The sequence below is a fragment of the Salvelinus alpinus genome, chromosome 1 (genome assembly GCF_045679555.1).
Source record: "Salvelinus alpinus chromosome 1, SLU_Salpinus.1, whole genome shotgun sequence".
Classification (NCBI taxonomy): Eukaryota; Metazoa; Chordata; class Actinopteri; order Salmoniformes; family Salmonidae; genus Salvelinus; species Salvelinus alpinus.
Window position 1 is genome coordinate 84,812,937 of NC_092086.1, and position 27,278 is coordinate 84,840,214.

At 42.3% G+C, this 27,278-nt stretch overlaps 2 protein-coding genes across 8 annotated transcripts in view; one reads left to right on the top strand and one right to left on the bottom strand.

Moving 5' to 3' along the window:
- Positions 1-1,752: 1,752 nt before the first annotated feature.
- pigl (phosphatidylinositol glycan anchor biosynthesis, class L) lies at positions 1,753-24,355 on the bottom strand. 2 transcript variants are annotated; one of them, XM_071329682.1, is made up of 7 exons: positions 24,028-24,355; positions 23,382-23,481; positions 11,478-11,568; positions 7,380-7,447; positions 5,770-5,801; positions 3,084-3,217; positions 1,753-2,414 (listed from the first exon to the last, which is right to left on the bottom strand). In XM_071329682.1, exons 1-7 carry the CDS (start codon positions 24,308-24,310, stop codon positions 2,286-2,288), a joined length of 837 nt encoding a protein of 278 aa, XP_071185783.1. In that variant the 5' UTR covers positions 24,311-24,355; the 3' UTR covers positions 1,753-2,285. The 2 variants fall into 2 exon arrangements, with proteins under 2 accessions (XP_071185783.1, XP_071185792.1); XM_071329691.1 differs by lacking the exon at positions 24,028-24,355 and adding an exon at positions 23,667-23,809.
- Positions 24,356-24,999: 644 nt separating this feature from the next.
- The window catches only part of ncor1 (nuclear receptor corepressor 1), a 117,519-nt gene continuing 115,240 nt past the window's right edge, over positions 25,000-27,278 (top strand). For 5 of the 6 annotated variants that reach the window (XM_071329737.1, XM_071329709.1, XM_071329728.1 and 2 more), the window contains exon 1: positions 25,000-25,144. The gene's annotated coding sequence lies outside the window, so the exon portion shown is untranslated. Of the gene's footprint in view, positions 25,145-25,273; positions 25,334-27,278 lie in introns of those variants that run through there. The other variant, XM_071329718.1, reaches the window with a different exon arrangement.

A 27,278-nucleotide genomic window follows, 5' to 3' on the forward strand; every position in this document is an offset into this window, starting at 1 on the left:
GATCCAGGTACTATACGCAGTGTGACAGTAGAGAAGTTCTGTGGACAGAAGTATGAGGAGACCATGAAGAACCACCCGAATATCAGAGACTTGTCCAAGCCTGCAGCAGAAACACATACAGTTGAAGTCGGAAGTTTACATACACCTTAGCCAAATACATTTAAACTCAGTTTTTCACAATTCCTGACATTTAATCCAAGTAAAAACTCCCTGTTTTAGGTCAGTTAGGATCCTCACTTTATTTTAAGAATGTGAAATGTCAGAACAATAGTAGAGAGAATGATTTATTTCAGCTTTTATTTCTTTCATCACATTCCCAGTGGGTCAGAAGTTTACATACACTCAGTTAGTATTTGGTAGCGTTGCCTTTAAATTGTTTAACTTGGGTCAAATGTTTCGGGTAGCCTTCCACAAGCTTCCCACAATAAGTTGGGTGAATTTTGGCCCATTCCTCCTGACAGAGCTGGTGCAACTGAGTCAGGTTTGTAGGCCTCCTTGCTCGCACACACGTTTTAAATTCTGCCCACACATTTTCTGTAGGATTAAGGTCAGGGATTTCTGATGGCCACTCCAATACCTTGACTTTGTTGTCCTTAAGCCATTTTGCCACAACTTTGGAAGTATGCTTGGTGTCATTGGAAGACCCATTTGCGACCAAGCTTTAACATCCTCACTGATGTCTTGAGATCCTGCTTCAAAAAATCCACAATTTTCCTTCCCCGTGATGCCATCTATTTTGTGACGTGCACCAGTCCCTCCTGCAGCAAAGCACCCCCACAACATGATGCTGTCACCCCCGTGCTTCACGATTGGGATGGTGTTCTTCAGCTTGCAAGCTTCCCCCTTTTTCCTCCAAACATAATGATGGTCATTATGGCCAAACAGTTCTATTTTTGTTTCATCAGACCAGAGGACATTTCTCCAAAAAGTACGATATTTGTCCCCATGTGCAGTTGCAAACCGTAGTCTGTCTTTTTTATGGCGTTTTTTGAGCAGTGGCTTCTTCCTTGCTGAGCGGCCTTTCAGATTATGTCAATATAGGACTCGTTTTACTGTGGATATAGATACCTTTGTACCTGTTTCCCCCAGCATCTTCACAAGGTTGTTTGCTGTTGTTCTGAGATTGATTTGCACTTTTCGCACAAAAGTACATTCATCTCTAGGAGGCAGAACGCGTCGCCTTCCTGAGCGGTATGACGGCCGCGTGGTCCCATGATGTTTATACTTGCGTACTATTGTTTGTACAGATGAACGTGGTACCTTCAGGCATTTGGGAATTGCTCCCAAGGATGAACCAGACTTGTGGAGGTCTACACATTTTTTTTCTGAGGTCTTGGCTGATTTCTTTTGATTTTCCCATAATGTCAAGCAAAGAGGCACTGAGTTTGAAGGTAGGCCTTGAAATACATCCACAGGTACACCTCCAATTGACTCAAATTATGTCAATTAGCCTATCAGAAGCTTCTAAAGCCATGACATAATTTTCTGGAATTTTCCAAGCTGTTCAAAGGCACAGTCAACTTTGTGTATGTAAACTTCTGACCCACTGGAATTGTGAAACAGTGAATTATAAGTGAAATAATCTGTCTTTAAACAATTGTTGGAAAAATGACTTGTGTCATGCACAAAGTAGATGTCCTAACCGACTTGCCAAAACTATAGTTTGTATATAATACATTTGTGGAGTGGTTGAAAAACGAGTTTGAATGACTCCAACCTAAGTGTATGTAAACTTCCGACATCAACTGTAGCTGAGATCAAACACAGTCCTTTATTGTATTATAACTGAGACACATTTTTATTCTAAATTAAATTAACTTTTTTGGTTCATTAACAATTTGAACATTTGTTCTAGCTTTTGTACATCATTTCCAAAAATAAAAAGGACCCTGTTTGGTTACAATCAATGTCTATGTATTCACATTTTACTTACATTTGGCAAATTCACTATTCATTTACAGTGTCAGTATATGTCAACATTTTTACAGTAAACTGAGAATAGTGTATTAACGATCATAAGTAAACTGTTCCCAACTAACAATGTTGGCAATGAGTGGAAGAGAAACTTTAATAATGTATTTCCTTCAACAACAAAGAGTTTGAAAAATATAATATCTACATTCAATCAATAGGTAGCAATAGGTATGTCTGAATATATCAGTGCTATGAGATCAATATGTCAGATGAGGCAAAACATAATAAAAGATGCGCAAACTGATTACAGTAAGATTGACAAACCCAAGTAACAGTGTTCTCAGAAGATTAATCAGGAACCTCATTTTTCACTAATAGATCTTCAGATTCTTTGGTCCTTGATCAATAACTTGGAATGTGTTGATAATCATGTAGCGTGAAAACCAAATGTAGAGGTAACGAAACCACAGGAGCTGAGTACGGTGACAGAGCATGGCCCTCTGGTGAATAAAGAGAGGAGGAGTCTATTAGACTAGAGAAAGATCTATCAGCGTTAGAGAAAATTGTCAGACACCCCTCGCTGGACATCAGTCATTACAGACAGAGTGAGGCATGTATAAAAATAGCATTGGGATTTTCATCCGCAAGTGTATAAGGTGATCCCTAAGTCCTCGCTCTTTCTCAATAAAAGTGAATTGACTGGTACTGGCACTGCGTTCATGTAATGTATTTCCCTATAAATATTGATGCATGGTAAAAACATGAATTTCTCCAGAAGTTCAAATCAATCTGTATGTCTGATGTCCAGCGAGGGGTGTCTGACAATGTTCTCTAACGCTGATATAGCATATTTCACTATAAATATTGATCTATGTACACAGTGCCAGTACCAGTCAATTCAGGTGTTGAGACCTAATTTCACTTTCATAGAGAAAGAGAGAGCGAGGACTTTCACTGTGTGTACACCGAGCTTAGGGATCGTCTTATACACTTGCGGATGTAAATCCCAATGCTGTTTTTATACATGCCTCACCCTAACTGTACATCTACTAGGCTATTACATGTATTAATGACGTTTGTCCCATAATAATAGGGGAAAAGATGTTAGTGGAACTGCCGTAACATTTGTCTATTTCAAGCCTGATAGTATAGGCTGATGAAAGGCTCACCTTAGCTTGAACGTAGCCCTTTGAGCCTATGACGCAGCAGAGATCTGATGGGAGGAGCCAGCTGATAGGCAGCTCCAGGAAGGACAGGTACTTCCTGAGAACACCAATGGTCGACAGAGAGAGGAGACTGCAGTCTGTGGGAGAATGGAGAATCCTAGCCTAGTTAGTGTACCTTCTGTGCAATTTACATCTCACCCAGAATGTCAATGAAAAACAGAGATAATTTACAGGGTTACATGACATAAATGTAGTATAATTAGTGTGTTGAAGTCTTGGAGACAAAGATATGGAAAGACAAGCCATATTTTGAGTGGAGGAAAATATGACCAGACAGGAAATTGAGCTACTAGCAAAGAGTTACTGTGGGTTTGTACAGTCATATTGCCTCATGTTTTTGGGAGACTTGGATATCTACAGTAAATGGTTCATTGGGCAAAAGAGGCTTTGGGTAAGCTGGTGAAAATGAGAGGGGATTATAGTATGCAACTGTGTGAACAGGCTTTAGAATCACATTGAGGTTTATCTCCCTCTCAACACTGAATGCAGAGTACCAATGTGATAGCACACTCATGTACATGAAGATCTTGGTGTGGCATGTTTACAGCTAATCAACTATTGTGATAGAAACCACCCCTCTCTCAACAATGCTCATCACTGTCATGTTTTGTCTTTGATCTTCATGTCTTGTCCCTGTGCTTCCCTCTGCTGGTCTTATTAGGTTCTTTCCCTCTTTCTCTCTCTCTCTCTCCTCCTCCCTCTCTCCCTCTCCCGCTCTCTCTCTCTATCGTTCCGTTCCTGCTCCCAGCTGTTTCTCATTCTCCTAACGACCTCATTTACTCTTTCACACCTGTCCCCTATTTTGCCCTCTGATTAGAGTCCCTATTTCTCCCTCTGTTTTCCGCTTCTGTCCTGGTCGGATTCTTGTTTGATGTTTGCTGTTCCTGTGTCCTTGTTCCGCCCTGTCGTGTTTTTGCCTTCTTCAGATGCTGCGTGTGAGCAGGTGTCTGTCAGCTACGGCCTGTGCCTTCCTGAAGCGACCTGCAGTCTGTGGTCGCGTCTCCTGTCGTTCCTCTCTACTGACGAGAGGATTTCAGTTTCCTGTTTTGGATTTACCTTTGATATATCCAGGAGAATCATTGTTTGTTTGATACTGGAATAAAGACTCTGTTACTATTACGTCGCTTTTGGGTCCTCATTCATCAGCATAACAATCACTGGATAAAATGGTCCTGGCTGAAATCTAATCAACAGGTTGATCTCACATCCTACTGTAATCCTACACATCCTACTGATCTCACATCCTCTCGTCTGCTCTAGATCATGGGAAAGGAGGACAGGGTACAGTGTTAAATTGTCTTGTTTGTTTCCTCCTTTTGATCAGGACAGTGACACTCTAAAGGTATCATAACGTCACTTTAAACATGCAATATTTTCTAGTGTGAGCCATGTGGCACAGTAATATCATTATCTAGTATAACAGTAACTTTTTCATTTACAATATCAAGATTTTCTCTTAATTGTAAACAGAGGGCTGATATAAATACTATGTGTGCCAGTCTCTCTTGACTAAGAGTTGAGGAGAGACTGACTGCATCCCTTCTTCTTTTTATAAGAAACATTCTGTTGAAAATCCCAAATTGTTTGCATAGTCAAATTACACACAGTTATCCCACCAGACATGCCCCCAGAGGTCTTTTCACAGTCCCCAAATCCAGAACAAATTCAAGAAAGGGTACAGTATTATATAGAGCCCTAATTGCATGGAACTTCCTTCCATCTCATATTGCTGAAATAAACAGCAAACCTGGTTTCAAAAAATAGATAAAGCAACACCTCGCGGCACAACGAGTCTCCCTTATTTGACCTAGATAGTTTGTGTGTATGCATTGATATGTAGGCTACGTGTGCCTTAATTTAAAAAACAAATGTAGTTCTGTCTTTGAGCTGTTCTTGCCTATTGAAGTTCTGTATTATGTCATTCTGTATTATGTTTCATGTTTTGTGTGGACCCCAGGAAGAGGAACTGCTGCTTTTGCAACAGCAAATGGGGATCCTGATAAAATACCAATAGCAATATAGACAGCAGGGGTCAAGGGTTTGAATATTATGTAAGAGGAAGGTTTAGAGCAGAGTTCAGGGGGGAGGCAGAGGGAGTTAACTAGGGAGAAAAACATGAGAGATGATGGAGAGTGAGAGAGATCTGCCAAGCTGCTACATTAAGAGGGTTTAAAAGTTTGACCCTGGGCTGGCCTGAGGGGTGCAACACTTTAGGAAGAGCTGTGACGATGTGGCTCCACTATCTTACAAAGGCCAAAGCCATGATGAGTTGGAGGAAATAAGTCTAACAAAGGAGGGATGGTGTTGTTAATGGGAATAGATTCACATCCAGCCAGGAGAAAGGAACAAATGGTGACCGTGATAAAGAGGAGTGACTTTCAGTTAAAGCACTGAGTGATAGTTTGTTGTGTTCCTAATGCCTCGAAGCTGACTGAGAAGTGCAAGTGACACACACAAACTTCAACACTAGATGGCGGTCTTTGCCAAGACTCCAGTTCCAACTACACTGCTTTAGGATAACCTCTCTTCTTGTCCTGAGTTTATACCTTACCATGCTGATAATGATTATCCGAATATAGGTATTTGAGAAGTGCTTGGTCAACTAAAAATGTAAAGGTTAAATACTCGCCATCTGGTATGTTGCCAATGGAAGCCAGGTAGCTGTTGGTAGAGACAAGCAAAAAAACAACATCAACACAGTAGTTATTGGAGGCCTAAGCACACACAAACTTTGACTTGCAAGAAAATCCTATAGATAGGCCTACTTGCTTTCCCCCCAGAGACAAATAGTTACGTACAATTTGGAAAGTGAACTAATTACACTGCCAAAGTTCAGGCCAGTGAAAAAGTTTGTGGGTGTGAACCATACACAACCTTATCAGGACAAAGTATGGTCCTTCCAGCCATATTAGACCCAACGGTTCAGTTTCTCTGGCTACAGCTCAAATGGCTAAAAGGTGAACAGCTTAAGCCTTCACAAGGGGAAGCGGCAAGGCAGCAAAGTAACCTGTCAAATGTTAGGAATAGGATTATATGCAATAGGGAATAGTTGTCTCCTCAATTATTGATGATGGTGAGACAGTAATAGCAGCTGCAACAACCTGTTGATGTGTTCTAATGAATTGTCATGTGGTTCATGATAACTTATGAGTGGATTATGGTCTCTGGATCTTCCATGTCACATTCCACATTCGCTACAGTAACTCTCCCTCTCCTCTCATCACAGTCTGAACGCTAGAGGACATTTCACTTCTCCTCTTTCCTGTTCAGTACAAGCTCTCAATGGAGACTTACACCAAGGTAACAAAACACTGATGGCTTTATACATTTACTTGCACAATCTTTTTTTTTATATATAAAATGGTGCGTATCACTTGTGAGTTTAAGTCTAATGGGAATCATGGGATATGATCTGGACAACACAACACACTCATCCTCCCCTACTAGAGATGAGGTCTGGGTGTTGGAGGAGAGCCAGGGAGCCTTAGCTCAGAGGAAGAGACCAAGCAGGCAGCACTAGTCAATGAACACACCTGTTCTGTTCACTCACTGTACTACACTGTAGTGTAGCTACATATCACAATAATCTCAGAAGGAACTCAGAACCAAATATCTTGTGCGCACAGGCCAGCTCCTCGATTTGTAACATTTATTCCAGTCTATCATGAGAGACTGTGATATGACCAAACACAAAAACATGAATTTCATTTTATTTCACAACAGTCTGATGCAACTGTTGGACTGGTGTCCAGAGCGATCCTCCTCTCCTCCCTACTCTTCTCATGTAGTTCTCCACCCTCCTTTCTTCAGGACGTGATTTCCTGTGGGTTTCTGAGAGCAGGGCCATCTGCAGATCCATTGGTGGAGTGTGGGTTTGGACGACCTCTCAACTATGCAACAGAGGAATCATGCAAAACAATGTGTGTGTTTTTGAATGCTTGTGTGTTTGTTTGTTTGTTTGTTTGTTTGTAGGGGAGTGGGGAGGTTGGGATCTTTAGTATGTGGTGTATGTATGTTTTATAATAATGAAGTATAGGAATGTAGCCTACAAGGCTGGTTTCTTGTCCAGGTTCTGGTCCTGGATCTGTGGACAATATGTGTTTCCTAGGGTACATCCCTTGGGACGACGTGCTTTCCACAAACAGATCAAAAACGGCATATTAAAATACAATAAAATCTAAAAGGACACACACGTGTCAGCCTTACAATGATGGACAGTGTTTAAAGTCTTGTTCGTACCTGACAGCCTTGTAGATGGCAGTGTGATTGCTATGGCCACTCACTCCCCTTCCATCGAAGGTCAGCACCTGAAACAACAATAATATTCATTTGAAGATAGTTATTTCATGTTATGGCATAAAGTATCAAATATCAATGTGAAATGTTGGCTATATGCCAAAGAAAGAGATGCATGTTCACTGTCTGGTTAATGGAGGCGTGTCTTGAATGTCGGTGTCTCTGCCTGCCTCCCAAATGGCACTCTATTCCCTATATAGTGCAGAGCCCTATGGGCCCTGGTCAAAAGTCGTGCGCTAGAATAGGGTGCCATCTGGGACTCACACTGACAGCAGAATGCAGCTTGGCAGGAGACAACTGATATTTAAGAGCCCTTTTCTGCCTGCATGCCTGTTCACCAGAGAACCAAGGGAAGATGGGGAAAGGGAAAGGGGGAGCAAGCAGGTCAAAGGGAAAGAAAAACAACTTGACTAAAGACACAGCAGTTTTTGAGTGAGGCAGAGGTTAAATGTACCATGATTGTGCCCCTGAAACCTAACATAAAGGTGGACACCACACACCTTCTAACCTAGAGCAGGGTCATCTCTTGCCATTTACTGGCCTGAGGGAGACATTTTACATCTGCCAGAGTTGACTTGGAGGAGGCAAAAAATGATTACACGTACAAACACCAGTTTCTGGAAATATTAGTTGTTGCCAAACCGAACAGATAATAAAAATGGGTTCCAAGGATATCTGCTTCAACTCTTTTTTTGCTTGTTCTAGGCTTAGACTTACATGCTAAAAACTGTAACAGCAGTAAACCAATAGGAATAGGTTATATTATGGGAAAGGTAGAATACTTTATATTTCTGCAGTCTCTTTTATGATTTAGTTCATCTTTGTGCATAATCCTTAACAGCTGGCAAGTGTCTTCACTGACATTTTCAACCTCTCTCTGACCCAGTCTGTAATACCTACATGTTTCAAGCAGACCACCATAGTCCCTGTGCCCAAGAACGCCAAGGTAACCTGTCTAAATGACTACCGCCCCGTAGCACTCACATCTGTAGCCATGAAATGCTTTGAAAGGCTGGTCATGGCTCACATCAACACCATCATCCCAGACACCCTGGATCCACTCCAACTCGCATACCTCACCAACAGATGCACAGATGACGCAATCTCTATTGCACTCCACACTGCCCTTTCCCACCTGGACAAAGGGAACACCTACCTGAGAATGTTGTTCATTGACCACAGCTCAGTGTTCAACGCCATAGTGCCCTCCAAGCTCATCACTAAGCTAAGGACCCTGGGACTGAACACCTCCCTCTGCAACTAGAACCTTGGACTTCCTGACGGGCCGCACCCCAGGTGGTGAGGGTAGGCAACAACACATCCGCCACGCTGACCCTCAACACAGGGGCCCCTCAGTGGTGCATGCTTAGTCCCCTCCTGTACTCTCTGCTCACCCACGACTGGCCAAACACGACTCCAACACCATCATTAAGTTTGCCAACAACACAGTGGTGGTAGGCCGGATCACCGACAACGATGAGACCTGACAGAGATCTGACAGTGTGGTGCCAGGACAACAACCTCTCCCTCAAAGTGAGCAAGACAAAGGGCAGAGCACACCCCCATTCACATCGAATGGGCTGTAGTGGAGCAAGTCGAGAGCTTCAAGTTCCTTGGTGTCCACATCACTAAGGACCCATCATGGTCCAAACATACCAAGACAGTCGTGAAGAGGGCACGACAACGCCTATTCCCCTTCAGGAAGCTGAAAAGATTTGGCTTGGGTCCTCAGATCCTCCAAAAGTTCTGCGACTGTCCCCATACGAGAACCCTTTTTGGTTCCAAGTAGAACCCGTTTTGGTTCCAGGTAGAATCATTTTGGATTGCATGTAGAACTCCCTGTGGAAAGGGTTCTACCTGGAACCAAAAGGGTTATACATGAAACCAAAATAAGTTCTTCAAAAGGTTTCTGCTATGGGGACAGGAACCCTTTCTGGTTTTAGATAGCACTTTTTCCCCCCTAAGAGTGTATACCAGGCGGTGTCAGAGGAAGGCCCAAAAAACTGTCAAAGACCCCAGCCACCCAAGTCATAGACTGTTCTCTCTGCTACCCCACGGCAAGCGGCACCGGAGCTCCAAGTCTGGGACCAAAAGGTTCCTTAACAGCTTCTACCCCCAAGCCATAAGACTGCTGAACAGTTCCCGGATTATTTACATTGAACCCCTTATTTAATTCTTATTATTTTGCACAGGCTCAATATACACTTACTGGACTCAAACCATACACTCACACAATTAATTGGAGTCTACCTGTGGTAAATTCAATTGATTTGACATGATTTGGAAAGGCACACACCTGTCTATATAAGGTCCCACAGTTGAAATGGAATGTCAGAGCAAAAACCATGAGGTCGAAGGAATTGTCAGTAGAGCTCCGAGACAGGGAATGTCTGCAAAAAAATTCTGCAGCTTTGAAGGTCCCCAAGAACACAGTGGCCTCCATCATTCTTAAATGGAAGAAGTTTGGAACCACAAAGACTCTTCCTAGAGCTGGCCGCCCGGCCAAACTGAGCAATCGGGGGAGAAGGGCCTTGGTCAGGGAAGTGACCAAGAACCTGAAGGTCACTCTGACAGAGCTCTAAAATTCCTCTGTGGAGATGGGAGAACCTTCCAGAAGGACAAACATCTCTGCAGCATTCCACCAATCAGGCCTTTATGGTAGAGTGACCAGATGGAAGCCACTCCTCAGTAAAAGGCAGATGACAGCCTGCTTTGAGTTTGCCAAAAGGCACCTAAGGACGCCCAGACTATGAGAAACAAGATTATCTGGTCTGATGAAACCAAGATTGAACTATTTGGCCTGAATGCCAAGCGTCACGTCTGGAGGAAACCTGGCACCATTCCTACGGTGAAGCATGATGGCAGCACCATGCTGTGGGGATGTTTTTCAGCGGCATCTCTCTGGAGAGACCTGAAAATAGCTGTGCAGCAACGCTCCCCATCCAACCTGACAGAGCTAGAGAGGATCTGCAGAGAAGAATGGGAGAAACTCCCCAAATACAGGTGTGCCAAGCTTATAGCATCATACCCAAGAAGACTTGTGGCTGTAATCACTGCCAAAGTTGCTTCAACAAAGTACTGAGTAAAGGGTCTGAATACTTATGTAAATGTGATATTTCAGTTTAATTTTTATACATTTGCAAAAATGTTTTAAAAAAAAACAGTTTTTGCTTTGTCATTATGGAGATATTGTGTGTAGATTGATTAGGGAAAAAACTATTTAACGTAACAAAATGTGGAAAAAGTCAAGGGGTCTGAATACTTAGCCTCGCTATTGTTATTTTATTGTGTTACTATTTTTCCTTTAGTTTATTTAGCAAAATGTTCTTACTTTTGAAAACTGCATTGTTGGTTAAGGGCTTGTAAGTAAGCATTTCACAGTAAGGTCTGTTGTATTCGGTGCATGTGACAAATACAATTTGATGGGGAAGAAATATCCATCCAACTGTTTGGTAGTCTGATCAAAATAAAAAACAGATCAGTAGGATAAACTACACTGAACTGTTTGGTTTTGAGGGAAATCGCTAGCATCCTGCTGTGCACTCTCCTGCTTAATTATTTATCTGGAGAAAGCAGACAGACTGGGTTCAGCTTTTGTCAGAATACTAATGGTTGCGGACGGACAAAAAAAAAAAAAAAAAAAAGCGTTAAGATCTCAATTCTCAAATTCCTTTTGGTAAATTTCCTGGAACGTTGATTGAAATCTGGGAGTAAACATGCCGACAGTGACCTGAGCTCCAACCACCACAACCATATTCTGCTAAATACAAAGAAAGGAAGACATGACCCTCTTTCAGTTCATTATCAGTGGAGCTTGGGAAGCCTGTGAGAGACATTCACAGATACAAAAGACTATTGACAATGGCCAGAAGACTGTGGTGCCAAAACTGCCTATACAAATAATCTAGCATTTTCAGGATGGTTTTGTTAGAAAAACACGCACAGGAGAAAAAAGTCATTAAATCAATCAGATACAGTACTGTATAGAATTGGCTACTTGATAAATGATAGTGAGATTCAGTGGTGAGTTGGTCATCATACCAGGTTGATGGAGTGGGCTCTTATGTGCTTCAGGATTAGAGAGGAGGCCATTGAGATGCTCCATTCTACGTTGGGATTGTCTGGCAGTTCTCTGAAAGATGAAGAGGGGCATACGTTAGAGATTATTTAACCTTTATTTAACTAGGCAAGTCAGTTAAGAAAAAATTCATATTTACAATGGTGGCCTAGGAACAGTGAGTTAACTGCCTTGTTCAGGGGCAGAACGACAGATTTGTACCTTTTCAGCTCGGGGATTCGATCTAGCAACCTTTCGGTTACTGGCCTAATGTTCTAACCTCTAACCTGCCGCCCCAAAGAGTTACAGTGGGGCTCTGGTTGAAAGTAGTAAACTATATAGGGAATAGGGTGCCATTTGGGACATTGATAAAACTGGCTGAGGCCTATGCAGGTACGTCACCCTTCTCTAACTGGCTAGACTACTGTAGCACACCAACCAACCAAAACAGTAGCCTGACTTCAACTCAACAAAATGGTGGGCCAGTTTTAGATTGAAAAACCACACTGCTGCATTTAGGATATGTAGCCTACTTCTTACAATGCACAAGATTCACATACGGAGAACACTGGACCCAACCATTGAAAAGGTTCTCTTTCTTTTAGAATGTATGCCAGCCAGGGTACACTATAGCTGGCCGTTAGGGGTCAGTGGGGCCTTAGTATCCTGTTCAACTGAATCTACAGCCTAGGGAGAACAAAGACCATATATATCACACACACCCGTGGGTTCAGAAAGTATTCAACATCTTTCAAATACTTTATCTGTGATTGATTGAGTTTTCCTGGCACAATGAAACCAATGGAATAGCCCCAAAAAGTGCAAACCCCACCCATCTCATACTGGAGGCAGACTTAATCAAACAGTCATAGTATTTAAAAGATTTCAAATACTATTTGGATCCAGGTGTACATCCCACACCTCCCTGAGCTACTCTAGTCTGTCCATCAGACAACCTCATCACTCAACACACCAACTATCTATGGGGGGGTCACTCATGCTGATCACTCTCACAGCTTTCTTCGCCTCTCTCCCTCACACTCTTTCACTCTCTCTCGCTCCCTCTTTCATTCTGTCTCGCTTGCTCTCATTCCCTCTCTCCTGCCTCTCTTTCCCTCCAGAGACATCAAACATTCATAAGAGAGAGAGAGGGAGAGAGAGCGAGCCAGTGGAGCATGTTGAGAGTGATTCAGACACACTCGGGTCGGGGCAGTTCAGATGAAAACAAAGTTCTGAGGGCTTCATTAGGAAGGCTGGCTAAAGCAGTACAGTGCTCTCGCTCTCACACAGAGATGAACCATTTTCTCTGCTAGTTACATGTTGATTTGACCAACAATAAGAATAGGAGGTTTGACTGTTGCAAAATGGATGCATAGGGCTAATAGAACGCATGATGACATTTGACGTACTTGGTTAAAAAAACAACACCACAGCTCAACGCCAGGGAAGCAGATGAATGGGAGAGAAACAGGGGAGAAAGAAAAGGGTAGACACTGGACAGAGAGCAATGACCTGATGTCTTGTACATTTTGAGATGGGGTGGGTGGCGGAGGTGATGGGGTAGAGGGTGAATAGAGGTTATCCCACCTCCCCCTTGGTTCATAACAATGGGGCAGGACAGTTGTGCCTGTGGAGGGACGTGATGGATCAGGACACAAATCAAACGCCTGCCAGGGCTATGGGGGTCAGGCCTGAAGGGTGCTGTATCATGGGGGGGGGGGTGTATTAGGGTTGAAGTAGTCTGCCCTCCTACTGCATTAGTAGGATTCCTAATTATGTTCATATGCGCCATGTTCTCTTTTGTTTTGGATGACAAATGTTGTTGGACTTTGGTTCAAAGCATTGGTCATTAGCTAAGTATGCATGAAAGGCACAATGTAGAAAAAGTAAAGCGTGACACAAAATGAGACATTTTCTCTGGTTGCAAAGGCGTGAGACGTTAAACAAGAATATTCGGCTTCACAACTTCATCTCTGTTAACAAGACATGTAAACAACACCAAAACACATCAACTTTAAACCTCACACACCCTTCACAGCAAACAGCTATTGTATATATTATTTGTTGTCAAATTTAGCTTTGAAGTGCAACTGTAATTTACTGTTCTTCTTCCACAAGCCTGGTTGAAAAAAAAATAAGATTCAGTTTTTACCCTGGCAACCGTAGCTAAGCAAAAGAGGACAAAGAGAGGAAAAAAAATTGAAGAAAAATGTACAAAAGACAGATGATCTACCTGACCTTTCCTCAAAGCAGGATGAGGCAGCAGAGTGAGCTTCGCTATGGCAACAGTGCCAAATGCCCTAGAGTAACCTCCCCGTTCCTAGCCCCCCTCCTGCAGCTTTGCATGTGGATGTCTAATTGCTTGCAGGCATCTGGATGCAGTGGTTGAACTTTGGCCCAGTAGACAAGAGGGGCAGTGCTATGCTGTAGGACAGACTGACTGACAGACAGCACTTTCCTTGTTTAGTCTGGTCACATGGGCCAGCCAGAGGCCTAGGATACTGCCAGGCAAGCTCAGGCTCCTGTCCCCACTGTCAGGTTTATAGGGCATGCTGGGAAAACGCTGAGACACACCGCTGGTTGGTTAACTCCTTCACGGCACACTTACATGAAACACAAAATGTCTTATGTAAAAGAAAACACTGCAATATTTAATTTACTTCGGAACGGTGGGAAGTTTAGCATATTCTAAATGGACTATTACACAATAGGCCCATGTGTTTTGTTACATTTGATCTTTTTACAGAGGGTTTGATAGGCTGTGATTTTACTTTCAATATGTCTACAATGTTTATTTGTACTCTTATAGGCCTACATGTATTTAAGCTTAAAATAGCTCTAGCAAATACAGTGTTCAGTCAGATAAGGGCTGCTATGCAAAGAAATTCTCTCAATATACACACACATTATTTAGTATAAGCTCCATCATATCACTTTATCTCCCCCGTCCAAAATAGAGTGTGCCCTTAAGACGATGGAGTGTTTCAACCATCAACAGACTATTTTGGACTAATATTCTCCCCCATACGTGGTGACTGTGATTGCATTAACAGTTGGCCAGGACAGGGCAGTGTGTTGAGTGGCTGACATGGGAACACAGTGAGAGGTTGGCACCACTCAACACAAGATTCTCTGTCAGTCCTCAGTGCGTGTATGTGTATGTCTGTGTGTGTGGTGGTGTGTGTGCGCGTTTCTCTTAGTCCTCAGCTCTGCCCTGCCAGCAGCTAGTAAATCAGCCAGAGCTATTTTTTACCACCAGATCGATGTATAATTAAACACAGTGGGGGAGGATGATGCTCCGACTCTACTCTGACATGCCTCCTGCACTCTCTTAACTCTTACTGGATACCAAAACAACAAGTTGGCTAGGACACTTGAAAGTTTATATCCTACCGAACTATAAAAGGTCAGGTTCATCTTCCTTAGGAAATACAGTATCTACTTGGTGGAGGGACGCCTCAGGGGCAAATGACGCTGTGATGAGGCAGGCCACTGAAGTTAGTCACCTCTGCAGAAGTTAGAAGACTGAATTGGGCTGTGTCTCAAATGGCTCTCTATTCCCTATAAAAAAGTGCACTACTTTTGACCGAGGCCGATTGGTATCTTGTCAAAAGTAGTGCACTTTATTGGGAATAGGGTACAATTTGGGATGCATGTATAGAGTCACTGCTGTAGTCAGTCAGAGGGAAGACTACAGTACAGTGTGCTCCAGGCCAATGAATAATGGGTTGTGTGGGAGTGGATGAACTTTTGCTGGGACCGACAAGCTCTCTCTCTCTCACACGTTGTGCAGGGAGCGGGCAGAGTGAATGGAGGTCGCGCCAGTGCAAGTGGAGAGGCAGCGCAGCAGATCGGGCTCAGATCAGGGCTGATCAACAAAAGCCATGCCCCATGATGCACTGGGGCCCAGCCCAGAGACTGTCAACACAGCTGTCCTATTCATTAAGGTCTGACGAGGATGAGGGCCAGCCAGTCAGCCAGACAGACATCATCTGATCATATCACAGCACCACTGAACGACTGACTAGAAGAGAGGGAGAACACTGTCTGACTGGGGGGGGGGGAGGAGAAAGCGAGAGAGAGTACAGGGGAAAATTTGATGATTTTTGGGGGATAATGCATTTATGAATTCTTCATAAACTTGTAGATATGTTATCAATGTTCACACATGTCAAACAAACAGGACACTCTTGATTGATAAAGATGAACAATTCTGATTTAGATGCATGGGCTATTTTTCACCTTGGCAAAAGGCTTCCCATTTCATGGCTGCCTGCAAAAGGAGAATTGGCCTTTATGGCATGTGCCCTAATATCCAGTGTTAACCAGTGTTAGCACTGAGGCAATAAAACAACAAGAACACTAAAAGGAGGAGCTACTCCATTGAATAAAGCCTACAACAGAGCAAAATGTTACAATAATCGGACTAAACAAGTAAGAGGTAGAGTATAAAGACAATGATGAAACCCTAGTTTATGATGAATGTGTGAACTCAGTGTTATGGGAAAGATGGGGGTTGGAGGTGTGGCACTGGGCCTAAAACATTAGTGATGGCATCACTGGTTGGACGGCAGTTACTAATCCAACAGTCACCTCATACTGAATCTGAGGTGCACAAATGCACACACGCACGTAGTAAGAGGGTTGTAGGGTTAATTTAGGGCAGGGCACTGCTGTGTGTAGACTCCCTCAGTGACACCAGTGTTCCACCTCTCTGTGTTAGTCAGCTAACAGACCAGCTCCTCGGGAATGACGTCTCACTTTATTAGTTCACGTCAACATGACAACTGAGACGACCCAGAGGAAGTACATGTACATCTACACACACTTGTCTCAAGATAGTGATAATGTACTGTAGCCAAGCTGCGGCCAAACATTTACAGACAGAAAAAAGAAAAACAGATCAGTGACCTAGATTGGGAGGCTGAAATGTGAAGGGCTCAGAGCCGTTCCAAAATCCACTCCATGGTCCTTAGCAGTTGGCTTCAGCAGACAAGGGAGGGGGGAGAGAGAGAAAAAAAAATATTGTGTGATAGAGAGAGGGGGAAGAGGGCAAGAGAAAAAGGTGTGAGAGAGAGCAAGAGAAGGTGGGGGTAGGGGTCTTACAGAGTAGTTTAGGGGGTGTGTCTTTTAGGCAAACACCAAAAACACAGGAAGGAGAGTGGGCTGTCAGCCACTAGTACAAGGTGAGGGTCATAGCTCACACCAACACACACGCACTTACATCCTGATTCAGATCAAAGTTGATACATCTATCTGTGTGCACAATCTTTTTTTTATTTAACCAGGCAAGTCAGTTAAGAACAAATGATTACTTACAATGACGGCCTACTCGTCAAGATGATAAAATGGAAAGGGAGGTAGTGAGGTTATGAAATGCCAACAATGTACTGCGGGGCAGACAATCTGGGCATGCTGCCATCTAAATAATGCCAGTTCCAGGTCAAGCTCGCATGCCACTCCTGTCCTGGTGAACTGCGGTGCATAATCTCAAGCGGCAGACAGACCTGTTCTGAGAACCTCCACAATTTCCTGGTACAGCCACTGGGGTTTGTCCACAGAAAGGTCTCCTACTATTTATTTCCACCCTCCACTTTTTTCCTGTAATGTGAGCACTTTTGAACACAACCCCTACCCGCTGACTCTGTCTGGGCTGAGAAGTCAGTGATTATAGCCAGCGGTCTGTTCCAGAGGATTGTAAACCTTGCAGACGCATCAACAATACTCGTAAAAACATGAAATAGCAAAACACAGAAGATTTTACAGAGCAGTACAGTACATACCTGAAAAAGACAGTTCAAAGTTATGAGGGATAGGGGTCAAATTTAATTTCAACACATATCCTCCTAGTTTAAAATGATCTAGCAATCAGAATTCAAATCCCTCTCACAGCTTTACGCAACATTATCTACAATGGTATTTTTCCCTTTCCAAGTTTCCAGGAAGTATTTCCATCACACAGTGAATATTCTATGCAGACTCTAGCCAATGAAGCTAAGACCTGGCCAGGCCCTTTTGTTTGTGTCTGAAAGGGGGTGTCCAGTGGTATGTGCTGAGCCCAGGGGTGGTCTGGACTCTGGACCAATACCAGCCATGGGTTGCGTCCCAAATGGCACCCTATTCCCTATACTGTGCACTACTTTGAGGTTTGACCAGAGCTGTATGGGCTCTGGTCAAAAGTAGTGCACTAAATAGGGAATATGGTGTCATTAGGGATACAACCATGGCCTCCTTTACTAGGATGCTGTAAGTAAAAATACACAGCCATCTTATCCATCCCGCTGAACCCCAGCCATGACGCCATTGATGTTCTCATTCTCTCTGAACCACCAGAGGATTTGTCCAATGAACTCCTCGTCTACCAATTACTGTACAAAATGACCACTATTAGGGAAAAATACATTACCTGCTTAGGCCTATTTATTGTTAATTACCAGTGAACACTATTTATCTGACGAAAAAAACGTATCAGATACGCCACCTTTGGATGCATGTCTGGATATGCGCAGCTAGTCAGTCTACTAGCTAAAAAAGTATTCTGGTTAAAGGTCTACAGACAATAGCAATTGTCTATTCTAGTAACAGAATGGGGATTCCTTCTGATATACAATGGGAGGCGTACATTGATTAGCACAGAGTAATTAGTACTTCAAAGTTATAAAGCTAATTCATGAGAGTTAATATGAGCTTTAATATACAGTGCATTCGGAAAGTATTCAGACCCCTTGACTTTTTCGACATTGTTACGTTATCCTCATCAATCTACACACATTACCCCATAATGTCAAACGAAACAGCTTTTTATCATTTTTTTGCACATTTATAACAGGTTCATCCTGTTTCCATTGATCGTCCTTGAGATGTTTCTAAAACTTGGGAGCCCACCGGTGGTAAATTCAATTGATTGGACATGATTTGGAAAGGCACACATCTGTCTATATACTGTAAGGTCCCACAGTTAACAGTGTATGTCAGAAGAAAAACCAAGTTATGAGGTTGAAGTAATTGTCCGTAGAGCTCAGAGACAGGGTTGTGTCGATGCAGAGATCTGGGGAAGGGTACCAAAAAAATGTCTGCAGCATCGAAGGTCCCCAAGAACACAGTGGCCTCCATCATTCTTAAATGGAAGAAGTTTGGAACCACCAATACTCTTCCTAGAGCTGGCCGCCTGGCCAAACTGAGCAATCAGGGGAGAAGGGCCTTGGTCAGGGAGGTGACCAATAACCCGATGGTCACTCTGACAGGGCTCCAGAGTTCCTCTGTGGAGATGGGAATACCTTCCAGAAGGACAACCATCGCTGCAGCACTCTTCCAATCAGAACTTTATGGTAGAGTGGCCAGACTGGGACTGGGAGACTAGTCAGGATTGAGGGAAAGATGAACAGAGCAAAGTGCAGAGAGATCCTTGCTGAAAACCTGCTCCAGAGCACTCAGGACCTCAGAGTGGGGTGAAGGTTCACCTTCCAACAGGACAATGACCATAACCACACAGCCAAGGTTCACCATCCAACAGGACAACAACCCTAACCACACAGCCAAAACAATGCAGGAGTGGCTTTGGGATAAGTCTCTGAATGCCCTTGAGTGGCCCAGCCAGAGCCTGGACTTGAACCCGATCAAACATCTCTGGAGTGACCTGGAAATAGCTGTGCAGTGACGCTCCCCATCCAACCTGACAGAGCTTGAGAGGATCCGCAGAGAAGAATGGGAGAAACTCCCCAAATACAGGTGTGCCAAGCTTGTAGCGTCATACCCAAGAAGACTCGTGGCTGTAATCGCTGCCAAAGGTGCTTCAACAATGTACTGAGTAAAGGGTCTGAATGCTTATGTAAATGTGATATTTCAGTTTTTTATAAATTTGCAAAAATGTCTAAAAAGCCGTTTTTGCTTTGTCATTTTGGGGTATTGTGTGTAGGTTGATGAGGGGGGCTGTAATGTAACACAATGTGGAAAAAGTCAAGGGGTCTGAAAATTTTCCAAATGCACTGTATATGACATAAATGATAAGAATATAGCAGCGACTACATCTCAAATCCTTATGACATTTTCATATCAAGAAGCACTGACTTTTAATGAGCACTAAACAGTAAAATTTGTTTATCACTTAGGTCTAAGTCACTCACAACATAAGTCTTAATATTCACCAATTAGTCACATAACTAATTGCTGAAAAGAAATGGTGGCCAAAATATCATATTACATTGCAGGCCTGGTAAGATTTCAGAGGGCAGAGAGAGAGCATGTCCAACAGGGGCCGACCTCTCAATGCCTCTGGGGCCTAATAGTTTATGGCCCCTAATGACAGAGTACGCCAATACATCAGGCCAGGCTGACTAGGCTCTGTCGTGGTAAGAAAGGAGGAGTTTGATTTGTGACTGGTTCACTGTTTGTTCTGACAGACACTGGGGGGTGCTCAGCTTGATGTGCTGCTAATGGGCAGGCATGCTGGGTTCAGAGTCCTGGGCTGGCTGGAGGTCGTGCACTGCACCACACACTGCTTCTTCATGTTTGTTTTCACTTTTCACCATCAGCCCATCATTTCAAAAATCACATTATGTGTCAGGCTTAATAAATTGACCATCGGTTGACTGTTCTGACAGGGTTGCTTATAGACAGGTTGGTTGTTTAGCACCAAAATTGGCGTGTGCGCAACAATGGGGCAAAAAATACAGGGTTGGCTTAGATTGTTGACAAGATATAAACTATATTTAGTCTCCAATGTTTATTGAAAACATAAATACATTTGCACAATGAGTACTTGTCTCTCAAATACATCATTACAGTTGTTGGTTAGTTGGCTAGCGAATTCTTGCCATATTAGCATAGACGTGACATCAATCAAAACACCTCAAAACATTAGGGGTGTAACAGTGCACCAACCCCACGGTTGGGTACGTATTGTGGTTTTGGGGTCACGGTTGGGTTCGGTTTTGGTACATCGGGAAAATTAAAATGGCAAAAGTTTTGTTTATTTAAGAAAATACAAAGTGTTGGTATTCCTGATGGTATTCCATGATCATATAATGCCTGATGAGAGCACAAATCAGGAATAACAACCTTTGTATTTCTTAAAATGAAGATGCATGATTACTCAACAACACTAAAATAAAGTGCAATATGCATGTGAAATCAATATAGAAACATGGCTCAGACATTGCTATGCTTTTTTACAAAGAGAAAAAGATGCACAATTGTGTGACTCTCATAAAGGGGGCGTGTCTGTAGCACATTACTTCTCATCTCCCACTCAGGAATAATGTGATGGGCTGCCACTAAGTACCTCTGTGTAAGCCCCGAAGGTCCATCCATCTGTAGTAGCCTAAACGCAACACAGGGTGCATTGACAACTTCAGATTTAGTTGGCATATATAGAGTGGGTACTACCCATTTGCTGAAATGGGTGCCGAGAGGGCCAAGTTTGTAATGTGGATCGAGCACTTTTTTGCATTTCCGTCTTGCTCCGGTGGTACGAATACTGGGTTGATTCCGCCGTAAATGTGTCAACACATTTGAGGTGTTGGCAGCTGCATAGACTATTCTCGTTGAGCAGTGGCTACATAGTACTGTTAACTCTCTGTCAATCACTGTTGTAATCTACTGGGAAGCCAAAATGTTCCCAAACTGGAGATTTAAACGTTTGTCGACCCCACCACTTGCCATCGTACAGAAGTAGTTCCTAGCTGCGCCTCACAAAAGGCCAGTTTGAAATGTGCCAATTAAGATTCAAATTTTCATTACAACGTGCGCATAGGCAATAGGTGGACCGAACCGAGGTCCCCATAATTGTACCGATACACCTCTACAAGACATGGTATGAAAAACAAGATAAAACTAGCCAGCTATGATTCCCCACATGGCAGCTTCTTGTCATTGTTGCTTACCTTTATTTAACTAGGTAAGGCAGTTAAGAACAAATTCTTATTTTCAATGACGGCCTAGGAACAGTGGGTTAACTGCCTTGTTCAGGGCAGAACGACAGATTTTAACCTTGTCAGCTCGAGTATTCGATCTTGCAACCTTTCGGTTACTAGTCCAACGCTCTAACCACTAGGCTACCTGTCGCCCCGAATCACAACACACAGCCTTTTGCCCCATTGAATCGTGTACATTGTTTTAGTGGCGTTGTCAGCTAACCGGTCTAACTACACAGAACAAAAATAAAAAACACAACATGCAACAATTTCAAAGATTTTACAGAGTTACAGTTCATATAAGGAAATCAATTCATTTAAATAAATAAATTAGGCCCTAATCTATGGATTTCACAACAGGGAATATAGATATGCATCTGTTGGTCACAGATACCTTTTAAAAAAAGGTAGAGGCGTGGATCAGAAAATCAGTCAGTATCTGGTGTGACCACCATTTGCCTCATACAGCATGACACATCTCCTTCGCATAGAGTTGATCAGGCTGTTGATTGTGGCTTGTAGAATGTTGTCCCACTCCTCCTTCAATGGCTGTGCGAAGTTGCTGGATATTGGGGGAAACTGGAACACTCTGTTGATCCAGAGCATCCCAAACATGCTCAATGGGTGATAGGTCTGGTGAGTATGCAGGCCATGGAAGAACAGGGACATTTTCAGCTCCTGGAATTGTGTACAGATCCTTGCAACGTGGGGCTGTGTATTATCATGCTGAAACATGAGGTGACGGCGGCCGATGAATGGCACAACAATGGGCCTCAGGATCTCGTCACAGTATCTCTGTGCGTTCAAATTGCCATCGATAAAATGCAATTGTGTTCTTTGTCCTTAGCTTTTGCCTTCCCATACCCTAACCCCACCGCAACCATGGGGCACTCTGTTCACAACGCTGAAGTCAGCAAACCCGCTCGCCCACATGCCGCCATACACGCTGCCATCTGCCTGGTAAAGTTGAAACTGGGATTAATCCGTAAAGAGCACACTTCTCCAGCGTGCCAGTGGCCATCGAAGGTGAGCAATTGCTCACTGAAGTTGGTTACGTCTCAGAAATAGTCAAGTCAAGACCCTGGTGAGGATGACAAGCACACATGAGTTTTCCTGAGACGGTTTTTGACAGTTTGTGCATAAATTCTTCAGTTGTGCAAACCCAGTTTTATCAGCTGTCTGCGTGGCTGGTCTCAGACGATCCCGCAGGTGAAGAAGCTGGATTTGGAGATCCTGAGCTGTTGTGGTTTCACGTGGTCTGCGATTGTGAGGCCGGCTGGACGTACTGCCAAACATTCTAAAATGACTTTGGAGGCAGTTTATGGTAGAGAAATTAACATTAAATTCTCTGGAAAAAGCTCTGGTGGACATTTCTGCAGTCAGCATGCCAATTGCACACTCCCTCAAAACTTGAGACATCTGTGGCATTGTGTTGTGTGACAAAACTGCACATTTTAGAGTGCCATTTTATTGTCCCCAGGTGAACCTGTGTAATGATCATGCTGTTTAATCAGCTTCTTTATATGCCACACCTGTTAGGTGGTTGGATTATCTTGGCAAAGGAAATGCAAACAAATTTGTGCACAATGTTAGAGAAATACGCTTTTTGTGTGTATGCAAAATGTCTGGTATCTTTTATTTCCTGCTCATGAAACCAACACCTTACATGTTGCGTTTATATTTCTGTTCAGTATACGATTTTACGCTAAGCAGGCACTTCTTATTTAAAACAGCAGATTCCTTTCTGAACCAACATCCCAAACACAACATGGGTAATGTATATCCATGCCATCAATAGTTAAAGAAAATCAATTTTAAGGGCATCATTGCTACTGGAACAACCTAGCAGCACCTAACAGGTGTAGTAAGCCACATCTGGCTGTTTTTAAAAGGAATGTGTGGGATTGGTTGGCCTGTATGTTCTGCTGCAGAATAATTGTGCTGAAGATTGCTTACTTGCTGACAGAGACTACTTACTTGCAGTCGTGTATAGTGACTTGGGAGGCTGGTATTCCCAAAACGGCACAGCTGTCTAGAAGCTCTTCTCGACGCTGGAACCCTTGATTGTAGTAATTGCCTAAGTGATTATTTGGCGAAAAGTAATTACTTTATATGTTGTCATGTAAAGGAATTGCCACATGGCTATAAAACACGAAGTAGTAATTAACACTTCATTTTATAACTATTTACAATACTTGGCTCTTGTAAGCCGTGTCTCTTTTCTTGTGTCAAGCATGAATTAAATAATAGTGCTGAACAAACCATTGTTTTTGAACAAATGATCAAAATAGAAAATGGGAGACCTAGCTATACAGACAAGTTGGTGCTGCAGCGTATTGCTATTTTCCTAGACGACTAAACTCAACTTCACAATGTCGTGTGTAATTGCGGGCTATTCTTTGGGTGCTGAAATCAGTATTTTTTTTAAATAAATAACTTATGTGACGTCGGAGTTCCAGTCCGCCCACAACAGTCGCAGCTCCTCCATCGTAAATAGTTGAGTTTAATCGGCTACTATTTTCCATGGAAAATTATGTAAAGTTAGCCCTGATTGTAGGACGGAATACACAGGCTACGCAAATGACCAATGAAAAGCTAAATCTGTTATTCATTGTAAACCCACCTTGAGATAAACACAATAAATGAACAGAGGCATTGAGTTCCACGAGTCTCAAAATTGCTGGCGCAAAGAACATGCATTCATCATCCGGATGAGCCGTTAAAAAGAGTGCTCGAACATCGCCAGTTAAATCGCTTGTTTTAGACGATTTGATTTGTTTGTCTCTACATAACATAAATCGCAACAAATGTTTACGTGACTTTGCTGAATTCTGCCGATAGTAAATGTATTGTATCCAAAAGAAGTAGGACAAAATTGCTCCAAAAATTATAAGTAAAATATGCATTCTTTTTTTATTTTTACCGTTGTTACAAACATTCCGTATTTTCACAAAGTGTCCTGTATCAAAGGTTCCGCTACAAAAGTAACATATTCTGCTGTATTTCCTGTTTCTGGAACGTAACATTTTAATATCCTGACAATATATCATATCTATCTACAAAAAAACTCACAGAAAATGGCCGTAAATAAACGAATATCCATTTGATATGAAATTCAGAAATGTTCTAATGATAACGTTAAATAAGCATATGAAAGTTGCCCCTTTTCTGTTGTAAGCATTTCTGTTGGATGCATCCGTTTGTTGACAACTCCGTTAAAGGTGCAAGTAAGGTAACGTGAAACAACCAACCGATAATTTATCTTATTCAAATCATGTATTTTGTTTTATCTAAACTGTGGACACATTATTACTTGTATTTTGGGTGTTCAACAAGCAGTTTTTGTCTCAGGAGGGAGCCACGATGGAATTTTGGTTCGCCAGTGGGGATGGTTTGAACGTTACACAACATTATCCTCTTTGGTATAATAAAAATAAATACTTTGAAAAAAATCACGTAGTTTGGAAAACAATGATTTGAATGCTAATCACTATTTTAAAATATATTTAACACGCACAAAAAATATGCTTCATGAAAGTCCTGTATTTTTTTTAAATGTAAGAATTTACACAATCCTGTCAGGACATCGATACTAGACAAATCAAATGTGGTGCAGCCAAACTCTGTGGTGCAGCCTTCTGTCTACAACACTCTTCCACAGTCTGTCAACAGCGGATTTACAAGCATCTGCCCCATAAGACCCCATTTGACTTCTTACAGGGTATTTTTCCGAATGTGAGGTGAGTACCTATCTCTTTATATGTGCACAGAAGTTACATGTTTTGAAAATATAGCAGAACTTTGGGTTACGCTTAGCTGCCACTTTAGCGTACTGTACTAGAGGGTGCGAATTACCCTTTGCAAGATGGCGGCTTGGTTGAGAATTCATAGGTGAAATATTGTAGCCAACAACATAATGTCGTTTTACGGTATGCGATGTTTTTATGTACTTTATTACGGGTTCAAGTATGCTGTATTTACATATTTATGCCAAATGAAGGCTACCGTTACTTCGTTAATTTCAACTAAAATGAAACGCACATATCCTTAAATTCAGCAACAAGCTATCGATATTGTAAGCTAGCTAGCATGTAAGCTAACAAGGCAAAAAGCACCAGGCAGAGACGAAGCATTAGACTGCAGCGAGCATTGCCTATGCCAAGTTGCTACTAAGGTTTGCAGCTGTAATCTTGTGTTGAATATTAACTAGATCATTCGTTTTAGACAATCGTAGTTAATAATTCATTTTCAGAGATGATGTAAAGGTTATATTTCTAGCTAGTAACGTAAACGTTATGCGCAAACTAGCTAGCTAGGCAATCATGTCATGTAAGTTAGCTCGCTAACATGATTACGAACTAGCTAGTTATTGTAAACATATGTATAACCAGCATCACCAACAAACCCAAAAGTAACTATTTGAATCTTTCACGGAGGCAGCATATTTAGTCAATACATTGCTCTAATAATGATATTATAGCAATGTGACTAAACATGCTCAGTGTGGTTTGTTGCAATCAGTGCTTGTTATTTATTCAGCCTGAACAATACGTTTTTTCCTTGCAACTACAATTCAACATCTGGTCCAGTCTGTCAACAAACTGGTACTATTCGATAATAAGAGTCGTATTAGATATCATGTTCTGTATTGATGAGCAACTCACTATTGAGTAGAATGTGAACAAAGTCCTCTAATGTCAGCTGGCCTAAAGATGCAGACTCAGATCATCCAGTTTATTTATGAAGCGCACACTTGACCTGTTTCGTCTCCTATTGGTCCTCATTGGTTGTCAGTTTTACTATTTTATCGATCATTACATATTATGTAAAAAATTATAGGAATGAGGGAAGTGGAAGGGACTCATTCAATATTCTTATTGGTGGTTGTGATGTTGCATTGCCTTAGGTTTTATCTGTTGCTAAATTCTTGGCAGGAAGATGGCATAGCCTGATGGAAGATAATTATTGTGCCATCCTTGTGGACATGAAGAACAACCATCAAAAACTCACTGGGGAAAGCTGCCACCTTACCTTGTGCATGCCGCTAGTGCATTTTGTTTTCTGTAGCCTATATCCAAGTTGTATCAGAGATGGTTCACAGTCATGATAGGGGTGGATTTGAGGCTCCCTGTTTCATCATAGTCTAGGTAGTGTGTCATTTCAACTATGAATTCAGTGTTTCAGCAGGATATTTCATGCCAATTTATTGTTTATACATTTGAAGGAAAAGCTCAAAGGCAAATGCAGCTTTGGAGAGCAACTGTGGCGATTTGGTTCCCTTCAAGAATCACCTCTTTTTTTTTAGGGAAGCAGCATGACATTAGAGATGCACAGCAGTTCAGGATTTTTCTGACAGATTAATCCTGACAACAAAATGTGCCTTGTCATTCTTGTCTTCGCCATGTCTGTCTGGATGAGACCTGTGTAACCGATGTTTTTGACAAATCCTAGATTTCAGAGGACAGGGTGTGCATCAGATTAACATTTAGGCTTTCCCTCTCAAACTGAATCTGTACAGTCTGCTATCTGCATTAGTGTTACTCTGAAAAGGAAGATGGGGACCTTCGGCGTAAGCAGGTCTTCTAAATTACAGTACCGTTCAAAAGTTTGGGGTTACTTAGAAATGTCCTTGTTTTTAAATCAAAAGCACTTTTTTGTCCATTTTTAAAATAATATAAAATTGATCAGAAATACAGTGTAGACATTGTTAATGTTCTAAATGACTATTGTAGCTGGGAATGAGATTTTTTTGTTACTTTTGTTTTGTTAAATGGAATATCTACAGAGGCCCATTATCAGCAACCATCACTCCTGTGTTCCAATGGCACGTTGTGTTAGCTAATCCAAGTTTATCATTTTAAAAGGCTAATTGAT

Excerpts from the sequence above, each read along its gene's own strand:
- pigl (XM_071329682.1), bottom strand. The coding sequence starts at position 24,310 with ATGCATATTTTACTTATAATTTTTGGAGCAATTTTGTCCTACTTCTTT. Across the intron at positions 11,569-23,381 it reads GTCACTATACACGACTGCAA|AGAACTGCCAGACAATCCCA; the intron begins GTAAGTAGTCTC and ends TTCATCTTTCAG. Across the intron at positions 2,415-3,083 it reads AGGGCTACGTTCAAGCTAAG|AGGGCCATGCTCTGTCACCG; the intron begins GTGAGCCTTTCA and ends TTTATTCACCAG.